The 19815-nt window shown below is 46.0% G+C and overlaps 2 protein-coding genes across 6 annotated transcripts in view; one reads left to right on the top strand and one right to left on the bottom strand.

Moving 5' to 3' along the window:
- ALDH5A1 (aldehyde dehydrogenase 5 family member A1) overlaps positions 1-12888 on the bottom strand; it is a 28035-nt gene extending 15147 nt beyond the window's left edge. For 2 of the 3 annotated variants that reach the window (XM_029242388.1, XM_029242389.1), the window contains exons 1-5: positions 12560-12888; positions 6553-6636; positions 4167-4337; positions 2632-2748; positions 889-1032 (exon numbers count right to left, since the gene is read on the bottom strand). In XM_029242388.1, the coding sequence (XP_029098221.1) occupies positions 889-1032; positions 2632-2748; positions 4167-4337; positions 6553-6636; positions 12560-12886 (843 nt within the window). In that variant the 5' untranslated portion in view covers positions 12887-12888. Of the gene's footprint in view, positions 1-888; positions 1033-2631; positions 2749-4166; positions 4338-6552; positions 6637-11057; positions 11120-12559 lie in introns of those variants that run through there. The other variant, XM_029242390.1, reaches the window with a different exon arrangement.
- Positions 12889-17659: 4771 nt separating this feature from the next.
- GPLD1 (glycosylphosphatidylinositol specific phospholipase D1) overlaps positions 17660-19815 on the top strand; it is a 49485-nt gene continuing 47329 nt past the window's right edge. For 2 of the 3 annotated variants that reach the window (XM_029242631.1, XM_029242629.1), the window contains exon 1: positions 17707-17864. In XM_029242631.1, coding sequence (XP_029098464.1) covers positions 17768-17864 — 97 coding nt within the window. In that variant the 5' untranslated portion in view covers positions 17707-17767. Of the gene's footprint in view, positions 17865-19815 lie in introns of all 3 variants that reach the window. The other variant, XM_029242630.1, reaches the window with a different exon arrangement.

Below are 19815 nucleotides of genomic sequence, written 5' to 3'. Positions count from 1 at the left end.
TCTTGAAACCCTCTGAGAGTAAGTTTGCTCTGCAAGATCCATTGATCAGGGTGGTAGCAGTTTACGGATCTAAAAATTCCTGCTTCTGAAATGAATGGCAGGCTTCCCAAGTGTGCGTTTATGGCATGACAAATGTGGTTATGGTTGGGAGCTACTAAAATTGCTTTATTCTCTCCTGTTTCTCATGGTGTCAAAAAATGACCAGTTTCACCAAAACTTTCAGATTAGATTTATATTATTTTTATCTGGTATATGTTTGTGTACGTCTCTAGCATGAGTGTGTGTGTGTATATATAAATACCAGCAGAAAAAAGTATACTATCTGGAGAGAAACACCATAAATAAGAACTTTTGTTCTCCTCTGCTTTTCTTCTCTTTTGAACATTTAAAAGGATAAGTAAAAATGCACTCACAGGCACACAAATGAAGTTTTCGGTAAAGAACTTTTCAACATATGAGGGGGGGAAGAAAACGAAAAAAAAAAAAAAAGACCTTTCTATTTCTGTAAGCACCTTTATACTAAACACAATTTTTGTTCAATTCTAAGACATCCATTTCTTTAATTCTAGATTATGAAAGAAACATGCATTCCAGAGTTATGGGAATTCCAAAGTTATGGACAACTTTCAGCTACTTCACATGCAACAAATAATGGGAACCTTGTCTACCCCTAAACTTTCAGTTTTGTCAAATAGAAACCTAGGTCATGTCACAATAAGGAACAGCATCCAGATATCTCCAGAAAATGACTGTACGTTACGTTATGGGACAGAGCTTTTAACACTGCCAGAAATCTTCCTACAAATGGTGATCAAGATGAAATAGTATTTTGATACTCTATAAAGACATTAGAATGCCATTTGGTTTTTTGAGACTTGAGTCACATACCTTTCCAGTGGCTGTTGAACCAGTAAAGGAAATTTTAGACACCAGGGGATCCGTGCAAAGTGCTTCCCCTACTTCCTTGGCCTTCTTTTGAGAGCAGGGAATAACGTTGTATACACCCGGAGGAATTCCAGCCTGGTCTGCAAGCTGTAAAGAGAAACAGCAAACGTGGCAGCAAATGACCAAACTGGAAAAACAGAAAAGAGAAATAAATAGATGTTTTAATCTAAAAAGTAATGGCAAAAAAAAAAAAACTAGGCTGACTTTAGGGACAGAATATATTTGGAACTGAAATAAGATTCTTAATAGTGCTAATGTGATATTAATATGAATGTGTTGTTGGAAGTTTCTGTATGAATTTAAGCACTATTTTATTGTGTGTGTGTGTGTGTGTGAGAGAGAGAGAGAATACATATATGTATATTTCCTAGCCCTGACACTAAAAGGCCTAGAAACAATGACCAACTAGTAGCAATGACCACCCCTAGTGCCCCAAATGTAGTCTTAAAATAGAATTTCCTACCAGAAGAAATAAGGGCTTTCTGCAAAAATGGTTAATCCCAGGTCTGAGGCAAGAAATATATATAATAAGTCTAAAATATCTTGTCATACTAGCAAGGAAGGTCTCAAAAACTAAGAGTTATGTTAAAAGATAAAAGAGACAACTCGAAGAGGCTGCCATTGGCCAAAAATGGGGGCAATCTGAGCTTCATCAAGGATAATAACCACAGCAAACTGAAACTCATCAAATACGTTAAAATCTACTAGCACATAATGCTACTAACAAACTAATTGGGAGCCTTAGGCAGATGACAGGAATAGATGCATTAATTTGGAAAACTAAATAAAAAGAAAGAATCAAACATATTGTCTTTCCTATGGGAATTTACCATTGGGTAACCACACAGGAGATGATGGGTAGCTTTGATTTATAGAAGTGGTCTGGTGAATAAATGAAAGAAAAAGGAAAGAATTCAAATATCAACCATTTTTGCACTCCTAATGAATTAACAGACTGAGTGGCATTGCACAGCAATGGCTGCAAATATGAAAACGGAGACACCCAGACATTACTCCCCTCCTGACAAAAGGACACAAAATGGGATCGAACCCAAATCTGAGGAAGCGTCTGGATGCAGCTGCCAATCTGTGGAAAGTGCAGCAGACAGAGGAACCCAGTGCATGGTGTGCCATCTGCAAAGCCCCAGACTACGGGGAACTCTACCAGTCAAATGTCTCGCTTCTTCAAAAGATAAATTGTAAGGGACAGAAAAGGATGAAGGGGAATGTGTACAACAGGAGAAACTCATCAAACATTCCCAATTTTTAAAAAGTGAAGGCCACTGCAGGAAGCCTGAATTTTACTCTAAGAGACATGAGAAGCTATTAGAGGGTTTTAAACAGAAGAACAAGATATGACGCAGATTGAGCTGGAGAAGGGAACGGTAAATAAGAGGTCCCTGAATCTGAGAAATGCCCATATTTTAGTTACATTACTATGACTTAATAAAAATGATGGCTAGATATCATTTTTAGGGTAGGCTAAACAATACATTGCCTACAGATGACAGAAAACTCCCCCATCTGTTATTTTTTCTATAAAGAACATCATCTGGGTTAAAATAATGGCTAGTGAATTAAAACACAACACCATCAAACAGGAGACGCAGGCAAAGAAGGCTTCGAAAGTCTTTCCTTCCATCCCAGATAACATCCTTTTTTTGGACTCTGTGCAGAGAGGCTCACCACGGCCAAGGCCAGGGCAGAGAAGGGCGTGTCCTCGGCAGGTTTCACCACTACCGTGCAGCCTGCGGCCAGGGCGGCCCCCACCTTCCTCGTGATCATGGCGCTGGGGAAATTCCACTGGATCAGAAGAGAGAGGAGGTAAGTGAGAGGAAGGACTGCCCCCTGGTCCAAAGGCAGGCAGGTTGGGAAGTCAGCCAGCAAATTCCAGTGCACAACTGCCTGGCAGAGCTGTTCTTGCACAGATGAGCTCTCAGAACACCTGGTACCTGCTGACTGCAGGGACTGGGGAGACAAAGGCTCGTAGAGACAGGAAACATCGTCAGTGTTTAAAACAGTACAAAATCATCTACACTGGGGACAGCCAACTTTCTCTGTAAGGAGCCGAGTAGTAAAAATTTTAGGCGTTGTGGGATGTCCAGTTTCTGTCACAAGGACTCAAGACCACAGACAATACAGTATGTATATGAATAGGCGTGGCTCTGTCCCAATAAAACTTTATTTACAAACACAGGCAGCAGGCTGGATTTGGCCTGAGGGCATAGTTTGCTGACCCTGTGGGGGGAAAATATTAGCAAAGGTGATTTTGAAAATGGTAGATGATATATTACTTTCCTCTCTATATATATTTATAGATAGCTCTCTGTACACATCTGTGTATCTATAGTAACAATGTTTTATTTCAGCAAAAACTCATATAGTGCTTATTCTGTCCCAGGCACTGTTCTAAGCACTTTTAAACTATAATTAATTAAATCCTCATCGCAACCCAATGAGGTTGGTATTTTTCTCCTCATTTGCGGGTTTGGACAAAGTGAGACAGAGCAGTTAAGTAATTTGCTCAAGGTCACACAGCTAGTGGAGAGTCGGCTCTGAGTCAAACCTGGTCAGTCTAGGCAGTGAGGGGGGCAGTTCTCTGTAACTATGGTGAGCGGGGAAAGATACGCAGTCTTGAGACCAGCTGGCAGACACTGTAGAGAAGTTAATATGGGATCTAGAAGGTGGACCCAAGAAAGGCAGTTCATGTAGAGAAAGCTGGGTGCCCCACAAGTATACTGCAACCCTATCCAGGCAGACACAATATCTTATTTTTTAGCCTTTTTACTTTCAGAACCTGGCCCAGTGCCTGCTGGTAGATACATAAATACTTTGCTGTTGATGATAACCATAAATTAAGCATAAAATTTTCTCAAAACTATAGCACATTTAAAAATTGTCAAATCTTAAGTCTTTTTAAAAAATGATAAATACCAAAGATCTTTTTAGATGTACTAGGCAATGCCAAGAAGAGCCTTTATGCTAAGTTAGAGGAGCCCCTGGGTCCTCCAGGGGGTCAGTCCCCTTCTGCAGGCATTAGAAGTGCCCCCTGGCCACCACCACACATCTCACACCTATCACAGAGGACCAGGAAACACACCTCCACATGCAGCAATGGCATCAGGAAGCCAAGAACAGGTGACAGAGCTAACAGGATGAGCACACCTGCTCAAACCCCACTCAACCTCCTCCCCTAGGATCTTGCAGATCCTGCCACATACTGGAGTGATGACTGCGGCCACACCGAGGGGCTGCTTGAGGACCAGGGCCCGTTTTTCTTTTGCTGGGGTGTAGATAATGTCTCCGTAAACGCGGCGGGCTTCCTCTGAAAACCACTCCAGGAAATTTGCAGAATAGAGAATTTCTCCCTGTGCCTCCTTTAGTGGCTTTCCCTAAATTAAATCAGAAAAGGACACACTCATTACCTTCTAATAACGAAAGCATGATTCTGAGTTTCTAAATTCTTCAAGGATGCAAGCAGAGCAGGAAAGTCTCCCGTTACAAAACCCACAGGGTAGTTGAGAAATTTCTAATGAGAAATGGAATATTTCCTGCCACATCAGTAAACAAAGGATGTCACAGTCATCAGCGATTTGCAGCCCCAATGTGAGCTGGTGAGCCCTGAGTGAACTCAGGATGTGAAAACACAGGATACTGGCCCCAGAGAGCTGAGGTGCATATCAAAGGAATGATTTCAGTGAGCCCAGAATCTTGCATCTTCCCATACAAAGGAAAGCGCTAAATTCCTTAACTTGGGATCTGGTTTTCTTTACAATAATCCTTTGACATTCAGACTACCTGCTCTTTGTTGCAAAACTTCTGTATAACCTGGCTCTGCACTTCACCTCCTCAGAGCAGTTCTCTCAGGGTTACTTGAGATGCTGCCTCCCGGGCTTGAGGTCCTAGAAATTCCCGCCGAATAAAACAAAACTCTCAACTTTTAGGTTGTGAATATATATTAAGTCAACACTAACCTCAGTGTGAGTCTTAGAAAGCAGAATCACAAATGGTGATGGAAGGAAGCCTGCCAGGCTGATAGGAATTGAGTAGGATAATCAAATAGCTTAGAAACCCCATTAGGGGACTGTGGATAGAGAGGGGACTTTAGGAGACCACAGTAAGGTTAATGATCACTCAAGAAAGTAATGGGAAAATCCTGAAACAATGTGGGCTTGCTTGACTCATAAAGCCGAACAAGTCGCTTAGCATCAAAGCCAGATTGGCTTGCTTAACAAAATCAAGCTAACTTGATTAGCAACAAAATCATACAACAGAAGCATGAGACATGCCCCAATACAATAAAACAATGGTGGCATGAGACCTACAACCTGTCGGTGGTGTCATCAAGTTAATGACCCCCAGCACATGCTCTGTGCACACACAAAAATCATTTATGGAAAGGACATTTCAAAGTGAAAGACCCTCATTGTAGTGAGACCTGAAATAATTTTTCCAAAGTGCCGTGACAGTCCTGGCCTGACCATGTAGGGACAAAAAACCCAAAGTGGAGGCGGAGCCGATGACAGAAACGTGATACCTACTCAAGAAAGACAAAGAAGGTCTTCTCCTCCACCCCTCTCTTCCTCTGATTATAAAAATGTAACCCACTAAGTACGTGGGGCAGCGCAATGCTTGCCTGCCCGCTTGTAAGCCTCACAAGCAACCTATTCTAATAAATCACTTTCTTAAAAAACTAAATTTATATATTTATTTATTTATGGTTGTGCTGGGTCTTTGCTGCTGCACACCGGCTTTCTCTAGTTGAGGCGAGCGGGGGCTACTCTTTGTTGCGGTGCATGGGCTTCTCATTGCGGTGGCTTCTCCTGTTGCAGAGCACAGGCTCTAGGCGCACGGGCTTCAGTAGTTGTGACACGGGGGCTCAGTAGTTGTGGTTCGTGGGCTCTAGAGTGCAGGCTCAGTAGTTGTGGCACACGGGGTTAGTTGCTTCGCGGCATGTGGGATCTTCCCGGACCAGGGCTCAAACCCATGTCCCCGGCATTGGCAGGCGGATTCTTAACCACTGCGCCACCAGGGAAGTCCTAAATCACTTCTTATCTATCACTTTGCCTCTCGTTGAATTGTTGTTTCTGCACTGAGACATAAAGGACCAGGCTTCTTGGAGGCCCCCGAAATGACACCTAACAGTTTCAAGACCGCCCTGAGCCACAGTCATCATTTGCATTCTCAATATGTTTACAATTAGGAGGAGGCACCTAGAACTGCCTCTTCAATTTCTTTTCCTTCGAACATCTTCTAAATGTTGTGAACGGTGGAAAGTAATTTATTAGAGCAACCAAAAAACTGGTACCTTTGAAAATGTACAAAAACAACATGAAAAATCAATCAAAGCAATCACATGCTAAAAACCTGGAATGGTGGAAAAGCAGTATTCACGCAGTCCCACTCAAAATCTATTTCTTGCATATTATTAAATAGGCGTGCCTGACTTAATTTTGTGCCCAAAATAAGAATTAGCTGATATCTGATCGTTAGGCAAGGAATTCACATTTTCTTTAGCTACAGCACTGAAGTTAGAGGCTTCCCCACACTTCAGTCTAAGAACTCCTGGACAATTTCTTCAGGTAGTAAGTTAGCGTCTGAACTTACACTTTCAGCTGTGATTATCTTGGCAAGGTCATCCTTATTTTGTATCATTAAGTCGTACCATTTCCGAAGTAAAGAACTCCTCTCCTGAAAAAGAATTGAAAAATAGTAAAATGCCAAGTGTAAGAGAGACTATTAAATAATCTTCAGTTTCCTAAAATATTTGCTGTGTGGTCTCATTCTTGGGGAGACATACATTGACCTTTTTTTTAAATTGAGGTATTATTGACACACATTATATTTGTTTCAGGTGTACAGATCTTTCTTTGATAAGTGATAACAAAGATCCAATTTTCAAGTTGCATCTAACAAGGTGTGCGGAGTCATAAATTGTGAGAGAAAAAAGTTCTGTGGAACAGCTGTTATTATTTATGGTAAATATGAATAACTTGAATTTCACCACACTAAGGTATAGTTCCTTTAAAAAAAAAGGTATGTTTAATTGCAGTGAAATACACTAAAATTTGCCGTCTTAATCATTTTTAAGTATGCAGTTCAGTGGCATTAAGCACATTCACAGTGTTGTACAACAGTCACCACCATCCATCTCCAGAATGCTTTTCGTCTTACAGAACGGAGACTCTGTACCTGTTAAACAATAACTCTCCACTCCCCGCAGCCTCTGACAAGCACGATTCTACTTTCTGCCTCTGTGAATTGGACTGCTCTAGGTACCTTATATAGGTAGAATCATACAGCCTTTGTCCCATGACTGACTTATTTCACTCAACACAATGTCCTCAAGTATAGTTCTTTATTTTAACGACTCACTGGCTAGTTAAATTTGTCCCACAGACTGGGGTGGAGGTTGCAGGGTGTGTAAGGCATCTGAAGGGGTTTTGCACACTTAAGAAGAGGGCCCAGGCACAACACGGTGGATGCCCTTGATGCCACTGAATGGTACACTTGCAAATGGCTAAAATGGTAAGTTTTATGTACATTTTATCAGTTTTTTAAAATTTCCAAAGATAAAAGGATGAATGAATAAATTGGATTATTAAGTATATTATGGAAGAAATGGTTTCTTAAAAAAAATTTTTTTAGGGCTTCCCTGGTGGCGCAGTGGTTGAGAGTCCACCTGCCGATGCAGGGGACACGGGTTCGTGCCCCGGTCCGGGAAGATCCCACATGCCGTGGAGCGGCTGGGCCCGTGAGCCATGGCCGCTGAGCCTGCGCGTCCGGAGCCTGTGCTCCGCAACGGGAGAGGCCACAACAGTGAGAGGCCCGCGTACCGCAAAAAAAGAAAAACAAAAATTTTTAAAAAGGAACTCATATAAAACCATAAAAAAAAAAGAGGGCCCAGAGAATCCAGGTCAACCAGGCCACACAGAGGTGCCCCGAAGGAAGATGTGCCCCCGAGCTCTGGCTTCCTGCATCCAAACAGGTGTATCCGAAGCAAAGGAGAATCTTTGGTTTATTCCTACCTGCCTGAAAGGTTGCCCACAGCAACGAGCAAACATTGTTTGTGATTCTGTCATCCTAATCCATCCAGCAGGTGTTAAGATTTAAATTATTTTCTCATTCCACTCATGAGCAGGGAGCCTGAGACTGTAAGCACCACTAACCATCTTTCTCTGGGTTCTTTCCCTTCCCTATTTTGGATAAGCTAATAAGCTTCGTTATCTTAGCTCTCAAGGGTGTCATTGAGATGAAGTCTTCTGAATCTCCAACCCCCAGAGAACAGGCATTGACAGCTCTTAAAACAGTATTACTGCAGTAATTTCACCCTCGCTCTGTGCAACACTGGTTAAGAATCTGATGACTGTGGGCCTGTGTGCTGTGACTTATTCTGGGTAAGAAAGGAAAGACTAAAATCTAGGAGGCCTGGATTAAAGAAAAAAAAGAAATATGAGTAAATGGCCTGCAAGGAATAGAGCACCACACAGAGTCTGAGAGAGAATGAGAGAAGAACACGGAAAGCATGAGAACGGTAAGAATAAAAAGCAGATTCTGCTTGCTGGCAGAAAACCCAGGGTCCAGTCTGAACACAGAAACCAGCAGAGGCCACAAATTGCCCTCAGTGTGCGCGGCCCGTGTTACGGGTTAGTTGCGCCTGCCCAAAAATGGCGTGTTGGAGTCCCAATTCCCAGCACCTCAGAGATGGGGAGATGGGGTCTTGACAGAGGTCATCCAGTTAAGACAAGGTCATCGGGATGGGCCCTAACCCACTATGACTGATGTCCTTATAAAAAGGGGAAATTTGGACAAGACAGAAGCACGCACAGAGGGAAGATGACACAGAGAGACACAGGGAGAAGATGGCCATCTATAAGCCGAGGAGAGAGACTTGGAACCGTTCCTTCCCTCGGAGCCCTCAGAAGGAACCAACCCTGCCGACACCTTGATTTCAGGCTTCTTGCCTCCGGAACTGAGGTGACACGTTTCTGTGGTTTAAACCACCAAGTCTGTGGTACTCTGTGGCGCCAGCCCCAGGAAGCGGCTCCAGCCTTTGTAAGGAGCTGAGTAAGTGTGCAGGCCTCAGACAGGGCGCTGGGGAGGCTGCTGGTGGATGGAGTAACGTGGGGCTCAAATCCCAGACCCTCCACTTGAGCGACAGTGAAGTTACATAACCAGGAGCCTCTGTAAGCCAGTTTCCTCGTGCACAGCATGGCTCGACTGTCTACCTCACAGGGCCATTGAAAGGACTAAACAAAATGCACCTGGAGCACCAAGAACAGTACTCAGCTGTGGAAGGTGCAACAACAGCCCTCAAAGAGGGCCTCAGCCTAATCCCTGGAACCTGTGAACATATTACTTTACAAGGCAGAAGGGATTCTGCCGACGTGATTAAGTTAAGGACCTTGCAGCAAGGAGAGGATCCTGAATTACCCAGGTGGGCCCAGTGTAACCAACAAGGATGTCTATAAGAGGGAGAGAGGCGGGGCAGAGGCAGTGTGGGAGGTGTGATACAGAAGGAGAGGTTGGAGTGCTCTGGGGCCACAGACTACGGGCGGCTTCTAGGAGCTGGAAAAAGCAAGGAAAGCCCTAGAGTTCCTGAAGGAATGCAGCCCTGCAAACCCGTTTTGGACTTCTGACCTCCAGAACTGTAAGAGTAAGTTTGTGTTGTTGCGTTTTGTTAAGTCCCTGAGTTTGGGGTGATTCGTTACAGCAGGCCACAAGGAAGTAATGCATCAGCTTATAAGGCGGTCAGTAAACGCGTCAGTAACCATCTTTCCCTGAACTCCTCTAGGAGTTCACAAGGTGGAGAAAGGAGGTCATAAAACGCGTGAAAAGAAAGACGTGAAGTAATGCAAAAGATGTCAAGGGGAAGGGCGAGACAAGGGTACGGGCCACGCTACGGGTTCGGGGGAGACTGACGGAAGGCTGTGTGGTCCAATGGACGCCATGGCAGACATGATACACGAGCCAGACCCCAGGAATGGCGGGACGTGAGTGGGCCTAGAGAGGAAAGCAGAAGATAGCTGGGGGGCAGCGGGGCGAGCAGCAGAGGCCTCGGGGCAAGAAAGCTGCCTTACAAGCTGCGTTTGCGCCCCACCGTCCAAGCTGCAGAGGTGGACCCAGCTTCCTTAGAAAGCCAAACCCACCACTTCCTTAGTAAGACGCTCCAAGGTCCTTTCAAGAAGCCCCAGGGAAGACCACCTGACTGCACCTGGAAGAGCGCCAGGGCACTGTAACACCCCTACATGGCAGGCTTGAGGCTGCGGGCCCTGGTGGGGCTCCAAAACAACGGCAGAGGGCCCAGGGCTCAGCCTCAATGCCCACCCTTCCTGTAAGCTCGCCATTCCCACAGCTGTAAGTGCACACGCGTGCTGTCTCTAGCTCAGGCCTCCCTCTCCTGACTCACGTAGCCAACATCCTACTTAACACCCTCACTTGGTGACTAACAACATCTCAGACTCAGTGTGTCCAAAGCTGAGCTCCGATGTCTCGCCCCAATGCTGCTCCTCTAACCCCCTTCCCGTCTCTGGACAGTTACTCCTTCCTTCCAGTGGCTCTGGCCAGAAGCCCTGGGGTCATCATTCCATCCTGTCTTTCTCTCACACCTCATCTGTAATAATCTGTCGGGGAATCCAGTTGCCTCTACCTTCAGAATATATCCTTGATCAGAACACTGCTCACCGCCTGAACGGCTCCCACCCTAGTGCAGGCCCATCAGCATCTCCCACAGGAGTCACTGGCACAGCCTCCTAGCCCTCTGGGCTTCCACCATTGGCCCCCCTTCAGTCTATTCTCAGCACTGGGAATAGACTGAAACCCTTTGAAATGGAGCCCCGCCTCACTCGCAGTAAAACCCCACTCAGTCCTTAAAATAGCTCCGCAGCCCACTGGATCCAGCACCCTCCTCCTAGGACTCTCCCCCCACGTTAGTCCCCTCAGCACACGGGCCTCCTTGCTGATCTACACCTGTGTCAGGCATGCCCCTGACTCAGGATTTTTGCTCCAGCTGAATTCCCTCACCTCCTTTGGTCTTTGCATCTCATGTCCTCAATGAGGCCTACCCTGATGTTATAGGGTCCCCCTCCGCAATTCATATAACCCCCCAGTACCTCAGAATGTGACTGCATTTGGAGATAGGGTCTTGAAAGAGTTTTTTTTGTTTTTTGCGGCATGCGGGCCTCTCACTGTTGTGGCCTCTCCCGTTACGGAGCACAGGCTCCGGACGCGCAGGCTCAGCGGCCATGGCTCATGGGCCCAGCCGCTCCGCAGCATGTGGGATCTTCCCGGACCGGGGCACGAACTCGCGTCCCCTGCATTGGCAGGCGGACTCTCAACCATCGCGCCGCCAGGGAAGCCTGAAAGAGGTTTTTAAGGTTAAATGAGGTCATTAGGGTGGATCCTAACCCAATATAACTAGTGTCTTCACAAGAAGAGACTAGGACACTGACAAGTTCAGAGGCAGAAGCATGTGAAGATGGGGGACGACGGCCATCTACAAGCCAGAGAGAGGGGCCTCAGAAGAAACCAACCCTGCCCACACCTTGATAGCAGATTTCTAGCTTCCAGAGCTTTGAGACCAGAAATTCCTATTGTTTAAGCCACCTAGTCTGTGATACTCTTATGGCGGCCCTAGCAAACCAATACACCTGCCCACACTACTTATTTTGCATCTTGCCCCTTTTCTCTGGCCTCTGATCCTCTTAGCCCTCCTTCTCTACCTTTTTTTCCCTCATAGCATCCATCACTTCTAACATATTTGTTTAGCTATGTTTTGTTTACAGGTTAGAACTCCCCTCCCACCCCTCACCCCCAAGTGAACTCCAAGAGGGCAGGAATCTTTTTTGTTGATTGCTGTATCGCAAGCACCTCCCACAGTGCGTGGCATAGCAGTTGCCCAGACAATATCTAATGGATGAATGAAAGCTACGACTCCCTAGGGTACTTGGACCTTATTGCTGGATTTGTATCTTTCTTCAGAGGGAGGATGCTGACGGACAGGGTGGACAGTCACTTCATTGGGCTGATTCCTCGGTGTCACATAATAAATGCTCTAACAGCCCCCATCCCGCACCCCCAATTCTCCACTATTCTCTATGTCAGTTAATAGATGGAGCTCTCTAATCAGGCCCCAAACCTGGAGACTGGTCCTGGACTGGTCCCTTCCCCTGCTCGATTCTTTTCCCCAGTTCTCTCCACTGCCGAGTTCGTGACTCGAGCCCGAGGCACTCACTACCAGCCTCCTCGTGGACCACTGAAGATGCTCTGAAGTCACTCGTGCTCTCACCTTCCCTGACCCTTCCCGCCCTCCACCCCCAACACACATGCACACACGCACGCACCGGCCTGCTCAGCCTGCTCGCTTGTAATCGCATGTTGGTGTTCTGCCTCACCTACTGGATACCTTGTGAGGCTTGAGGCTGGGGCTGTGCTCCCTAGCGCCGGCACAGGGCTTGGCACAAAGCCGACGCTCCAAACGGATTTGTTAGCCATCTCTTTTCTTGTTACCATGACTGTCCCCGTGGTGGATGCCGGAGCATTGGGGAGGGGAGGTGACAGCTGGTTTCACTAGAGGGCAAAGCCCGATCGCCCCCTGGACCCGGCGCGCACTCACCTTGGCCGAGACCCCCCTCCAGCTGCAGAAAGCCTCGTAGGCGGCACGCACGGCGGCGCGGGCCTCGGGTACCCCGCAGTCGGCCACCAAGCCCAGCTCGGCGCCGCTGGCCGGGTCGTGCACCGGGAAGGTGGCGGCGGCCGAGAGCCAGCTGCCGCCCACGAAGCCGTCGGTGCGCAGCAGGGCCGAGGAAAGGCCCAATGGGCCCCGGGCGTAGCCGCGAATCCGGGCCACCGGGTAGTCGGCGCGGGGGCGGAGGACCCGGCTGGGAGGCGTCCGCGGGAGGTGCAGGGCCAGGCAGCTCCGCAGCCGAAAACAGGTCGCCATGGCCCAGGCGGCGGCGGCGGCGGCGGCTGCGGCGGCGGCAGGAAGCAGGCAAGCGAGCGTGCGCACCCGGGTGCAGGGATCAAGGCGGCGGCGGCGGCGGCGGCGGCGGGGACGCGCCGGGTGGCGGCGGACGCGGGCTGAAGGTGGCCGAGACGCGAAGCAGCGCCCTCTCCCCGCGCTCTTCGCTCTGCATCTCCGCGCAGTCTGGACCTTAACCCTGAGCGCCGGGCGGCTTGGCTTCCTGCGCGACCTGGGAAGGGTCGCTGGGAGAGACACCTGAGGACTGCCGTGCCGTCACCTTTGTCCCTCTCGTTTGTCTAACTTTTCCTTAGCCCCTCAACCGCTGCAAGAGAACCGCTCCCTCTCTCCACCACTCCCCCAAACCGGCATTCCCCCGCCACCGGCATTTGTGCTTGGCCCATGAATATGCTGGTGTCTGCCCCAGCTTCTAAGGACGTGATCACGATTCTTTATCGCCATAGCTCCTGTGCACTCAGGATTTGGGGCGAGGGTTCTCCGAGGGGGTGCAGTGTGGTCCACCGTTCTGCTGCCTGGATGCTTTTCTAAGTGTGTGTCTAAGTGTTCTCTCCATTAACTGGGAGCAAGCAGGGGTGCCCATGATATAAGCGCCTTTGGAGACGAACAGACTTGGATCTAAGCTCAGAATCTGTTGTTGGCAAGCTGTGTAACCTTCTACAATTTATTTAACCTCCTTCCTCTCCTTTGTAGAATGGAACAATACCTACCCCATAGGTTTGTTGTGATTTAACATATGCTCAGTACAGCATTACTCAGTACGTTAAATTCAGCAGTGTTCAAAGCCATGCTAGCTGCCCTGGTTCAAACAACTAGTAAGACTAAAGTTAGGACACCTACTAGTCAGTGGGACCATTTTGTCAAAATCATCAACCAAGGTATAATCACAATTAGACTTGGCCTAAAACCCTGCAAGTAGCAAGGAAGCCTCAACTTCAATGAGGATAAAAATAAAAATAGCAGGCCTATACTCGGAATTTGTGGGTTCAAATGAAGCCTAACTCTAGGCGTTGATTGGATCACTAGTCTCAAAAAACTCCCCTTCTGTATCTCTCCTGAGTGGAGAGTCTCTTGCTGGCTTTTGCAGAGCCTATGGGCTCTTTACCTTTTCTAGATTTTTATTTGCAAAAGGCCGAGGCGGTACTTTATATTTTGACTTTGGTTTTTGCTGAGTCACTGTCACTCAATCTTGAGTCCGTCACATTTGGCAGAAATGGGAATACCACTTAATTAAATAGTGTTTAATCTTTTGTGTGAGTGGGTTCACTTTTGGGTTCTGTATTCTATTGAAGGAATTGGGAGGTGAGAGGCAGTCCTGATGGAGACCACAGCTGGTTGGGTATCACATTCGGGATTGGGGAGCTGGTGTGCTTCCACCTACGGCCTGCAGAGGGAGCTCTACGGATAGTTGATTTCTAAGTGTTGGGGAAATCCATTCTGCTGAGCAAAAACTAAGCCCCGGAAAAGTGAAGTCTGCTGTGGCTGCCTCTCTCGATCCAAAATTACTTTTTTTTTTTACTTATTATTTTTTCAAGGTTCTATTTCAAACGGTGCCCACTCTGCCTAGGGCCCATAGGACTTTTAGGGGAACACAAAAATATTGACCTTCTTATAAAATCAGAATAAAAAAATAAGCTTTTACATTCAGTATTAATAACCTTTATACCAATGCAGATGTAAAATGTGATTTTTTAAAAGTTTATTTTTATGAAGGAAGGGACCCTCCCCCCCACCACCCCAACCAAGGCAAAAGTGCCCAGGGCCTAGGAAATTCACCATGTCCCCTGCCCTTCTCCCCAACTCACTGCTCTGTGCTCTTTGCAAGTTCCCATTTAGGGTGGGAAAAATTCCCTCCTCGTTCCGGGCTTGCTTCTAGGCCCGCCCAGAGCTGGCCAGTTGTGTTCACCAGGGCTTAAAAGGATAAGACCACCAGGTGACAGGGACCTTTCTTCCTTTCCCCTTGGCTTTCCCCTGTCCTCTACCTCTAATTCTCACTTTCTCCATCCTCTCTTCCATTCACTATAAGGGCACTATGATGACAGCAACATATTAGACTGTGCAGAAGTGAGCTGAAATTGTCTGCTTTATCTCAAAAGTTTCTGGACCTCAAAATTGTATCTCATTTAACTGCACAAGGAGACCCACCTTCACTTCAAAAGTCCTACCCTGTGTTGGTTTCATATACCAATCTAAACTGTTATAAAAGGTATATTGCTGTATATCTGAGTGTAAAGTTTTTATTTTTAAATTCAATAAGGAATATAGTTACTCGATAGAAGTCTAAGGTGCATCTTTTAGAAAGGGAACATTTCTTTTGAATGATAATAGTTAACATTCATTAAACACTTACTGTATACCAGTCACTTTTTTTTTTTTTTTTTTTTTTGGGGGGGTATGCGGGCGTCTCACCGTTGTGGCCTCTTCCGTTGGGAGCACAGGCTCCGGACGCGCAAGCTCAGCGGCTATGGCTCACGGGAAGCGGCATGTGGGATCTTCCCGGACCGGGGCACGAACCCGTGTCCCCTGCATCGGCAGGCGGACTCTCAAACACTGCGCCACCAGGGAAGCCCTATACCAGTCTCTTTTAAGCATGTTACCTATATACTCATCTGATCTTCATGGCAACCCTATATGGTAGGCATTATTATTATCCCCATTTTTATGGATAATTTTATAAGTAAGGAAACTGAGGCAACGAAAGTTTTAGTAACTTGCCCAAGGTCACCCTAATAGAAGGTAGCGGAACAGGGACCCAAATGAAACCTAAGGCCTTGTGGCTCTCAAGCCTGTATCTCCCCACTCATTCCTTAATATACCTGCATGTTTACTTCTCAGCTTGTGTCTCTATTTCCAGAAAAGCTCTAAATGGTAGACTCATGATGTCTATTTTATAACAAAGCCACCTGTATTAGGGAAAGAGGGCGTGGGGTAGAAAGAAAAACAATTCCATACACCTTTGTCAGGTAGCTTTCTTAATATTGCCAGCTCCATTTTAACTTTCCTTTAAAAGTCATATCTTCGTTACAAGCATCATTGTCCTACAAAGGCCCTATCTCAAAACCATCACACTGTACTGCCTAAGCAAATAACCCCTCCCATTCTATTACACACCTAAAATCAAGTCATTCTGAATCTTAAACACAAAAAATATATGTAATGAGAAATTTGGCATTAATATGGCTTAGTTACTGAACCCTGAACCCATTTCTTTCTCTGGTGCCTTTTGGAGAGGTTTGCTTTATTAAACCTGATTAGATATTGTCTTCAGGCAGTGTTACATTTTCCCTGTCGACCCTTTGCAACCCTTTACTGTTATTCATTGAATACTCCTGGGTCTTCTGGGCTTACCAGAGCCCTAAGTTATAATTGCCTCCCCCTCTCTTGCAGGCTTTGGAAAGCCCGGAATGACAGGGGAGCAAACTCCGTGGCCTCTGATGGCCAGAGGGGCATGGCAACCTGTACACGTGTGTGTGGGGCGGGCTGGAGGACGTGGGGAGGGCACCTCTGTCTGTGGAGGGGAGACTGCTGGCTCTTCAGCTTCAGCTGGTGGTACATCACATGGGAATGTCAGTTCATGTAGCCAGTTTGTTGTTTTGCTTTTTTAAAGAGAGCTAGAAATCTAGGTTTCTATGTGGATTTTCCCCATTAAAAAAAAAAAAGTTGGCCTAAATTTATAAAACACCCTATTTGCCAAACAAAACACATCAGCTTATGGCCTCTGACCTACAAACAGGAGCAGCAGGGCCTCATGCCATCAGGGTTGAGGGAGAGCTCTAGGATTCCTTTCCTTGGGGCTTTGCAGATGCAGAGTTAGGGTTACAGAGGAAGCTTGGCAGACACCTAAGGGTCTCAAATCATCCCATCTTCTATTCTTCTCTTCCGTTTGGCTAACCTGAGAAGGAATACCGTGTCCTCCCACTCTTTTAAAATCTCCTTTCTTGTTTTTAAGGTATAATATGCATAATTTGAGCTTTAAGATCACCATCATTTCTATGAAGAGTTAAACCTAATGTTTCCCATGGGTTAAGTGCTATAGATTGGATACTTTGTCAGGTGTATTCTGAACCTAGCATTTTCTGAATCCTTCTTTCTTGGTCCTAAATCTGTCTCTCCCCACTTGCCCCTCCACTCCCCACCCACCGACAGTGGTATTGGCATCTTTGTTTGGGCTGCAGGAATCTGACCAGGCAGCAAGCTCTGGATAAGCCCTATAAGAATAGCCAGAGATAAAAAGACCAGGAGTGGCTGCTGTTGTGTAATCAATCCCACACAAGTGTCATAATTTGTTGCCAGATACTGAAAGAGAAGCTGGTTCCAGCTGATCGTCATAAAAGATTTCCCAGCCCTTGTGGCTTCAGAGGCTAAGGAGACAGGGTAACCAGACGTACGTGTGGAAAGATGCAAGAGAAATCGGCTCTTGTAAGGTGAGGTGGTCCAATATACTGATTATCAATAGAGACAGGTGAGTCTTTTTTTTTTTTTTAAAGAAAGCGAAGAATATTTGGAGACAGCTTTGCTTGTGTCTCCGTCCAGATTTCATGTTAAAAAGAAATCCAGGGGAAAGCGGGGTCAGAAGATGGGAATGCACCACCTGGAGGCATTTAGATTTCAGTTTATCGCTTTTTTCTTTCCCAGGTGGAGTTTGTTTGCTGTTCTGGTGAAGTTAAACAGTAGTTAAACAGTTGAGTTCACTGGAAAATGATATTATTTTGAAATGAGGCTGGGTTTCCCGTGTCAGTGACCTGCTTAGCGGGAGAGCAGTGGGTCTGGGCCAGGATTTCAGACACCGTGCTGCCGCAGCTCTGAGCATTTCTCGTCACCATAGGAGCAGGGAGTAATGAGAGCATGTCTACTTTCAGATTCTGGTCAGGAGTGCTGATTGCACTGGGCTCCCTCTGCCCTAGAAGCTCACCGTGTGGCATTTCAACACACATAGAAATAGGTAAGTGCCGACCCCTTGTCATGGTATTAAGGACAGTATATCTGTCAGAAATGTTAAGGAAGGGATTTAAAGTCTAACGCGTGTATTGATAATGAGTTTCCCTGCTGCACTGAGCCGTGGGGCAGTGGAGAAGAAAAAGCCAGAGATGGAGTCGTCCAGGATTGGGGATTGACTACTGGGGTGAGGTCCGTGGAGGAACAGGAAGCCTCTTTGGTCATTGGGTCCCTGGCTGTTTCTCCGCGTGGGGAAATAGGAACTGGATAAACTAGGGGTTCCCATGAAGCAGAAGAACTGACAGAGTGGGAGAGGAGAAAGACGGGTGGAATATGGTAGGAGTGAGGAATTTATGCTTGTTTTTACATTTCCAAGTATATGTAAAGGACCATGTGTGGCCACGGGAGTGGGTCCCCTGAGTCAAGTGGCTTTAAAGATGGTTGGCTTTAGGGAGGGCAAGGAATGGTCCCTGGCACTAGAAATGCCCAGAATGATGGCAGGATTTGGGGAACACAGGGGTACAGCAAGCTAGTGCCTATGAGCTCAGAGGCAAAGGCTGAGTTACCTGGATAGAGGTAAATGGTAACACAAAAAGTTGTTTCTTGGACAAAATGCATTTGTAATGTTTTTTAACTCTTTAGATAAAAACAATAACAATATTTTATAGTTATGCTACTTCCAGAAGATTCAAAACAGAGCAAGATTACAAATAAAATATAAAAATTTATCAATGCAAAACAGACCTAGAATATTGAGCTCAGCTGGGCAAGAACTATATTATCACAGAATTCTATGATCTGAAAGGACACTAGAGGTCACTGAGTCCAGTTCCTTTATTTTACAGCAGAGGAAACTGATCCCAGGGAGTTTTCACAGCTCACTTGTTAGTGACCTGGTCAAGAATTACATATCCTGACAGCTGGTCCAGTGTTCTTTCCATTAAACATCTATTGCTGGGCTTCCCTGGTGGCACAGTGGTTAGGAATCTGCCTGCAATTGCAGGGGACACAGGTTCGAGCCCTGGTCTGGGAAGATCTCACATGCCGCGGAGCAACTAAGCCTGTGCACCACAACTACTGAGCCTGCGCTCTAGAGCCCGCGAGCCACAACTATTGAAGCCCGCGCACCTAGAGCCTGTGCTCTGCAATAAGAGAAGCCACCGCGATGAGAAGCCCGTGCGCCGCAACGAAGAGTAGCCTGCGCTCATGGCAACTAGAGAAAAGCCCACGCACAGCAACGAAGACTCAATACAGCCAAAAATAAATAAATAAAATAAATTTATTAAGAAACCCAAACATCTATTGCTAAAAGGGAGTCAGGCGACAGTGGAAAAGGAAATTGGACCTAGGTTCTAGTACCAGCTCTGCTGTAAACTACATGGGTGACTCTGAACAATTCACTCTCTCTCTCTTCTTCTTCTGCAAAATGAGGGGGCTGAACTTCTTAATGAATTCTAACTTATTTTGCACATCTAAGTTCTCTGAAAATGAAATTGCTGAAATTATAGCAGTGGGCCAAAGAGGAACAAATATAAGTGGGAATATTCAAGTTTTTAATCTTTGGATTTTAAAAATTAGACATGAAATCTAAAAATTTTTAAAAATCAGATAATTATGTTTCTTCAGTAGTTGCAAAACAAAGGTGCTAATAATATGTTAATATATATTAATCTAATATATGCTCCGTATAAAACATGTAATAAAAAATAAACATGTTTATGTGGACGTAATTGAAGGCAACTCCTAATCCGCACACTGAGTATTTTTCTATAAAAGGCGATTAAAACAACACTTATTTACTAATAACTTAGATTTCGTAAATATCCTGGTTCTTGTTTTCACCTCTTATGTAGGGCCTGTGTGGATGGTTGACATTTATGTGAGTTAATTATTAGAATTGGCCTCATTCAGTGATTTGGGTTTATAAATCACTGGAATCCTATATACAGGTTATTTGT

Source organism: Monodon monoceros, unplaced genomic scaffold (assembly GCF_005190385.1).
Source record: "Monodon monoceros isolate NGI ecotype Baffin Bay Population unplaced genomic scaffold, NGI_Narwhal_1 Super_Scaffold_3, whole genome shotgun sequence".
In the NCBI taxonomy this organism is placed as follows: Eukaryota; Metazoa; Chordata; class Mammalia; order Artiodactyla; family Monodontidae; genus Monodon; species Monodon monoceros.
This window is presented reverse-complemented; position numbering and strand designations above follow the sequence as displayed.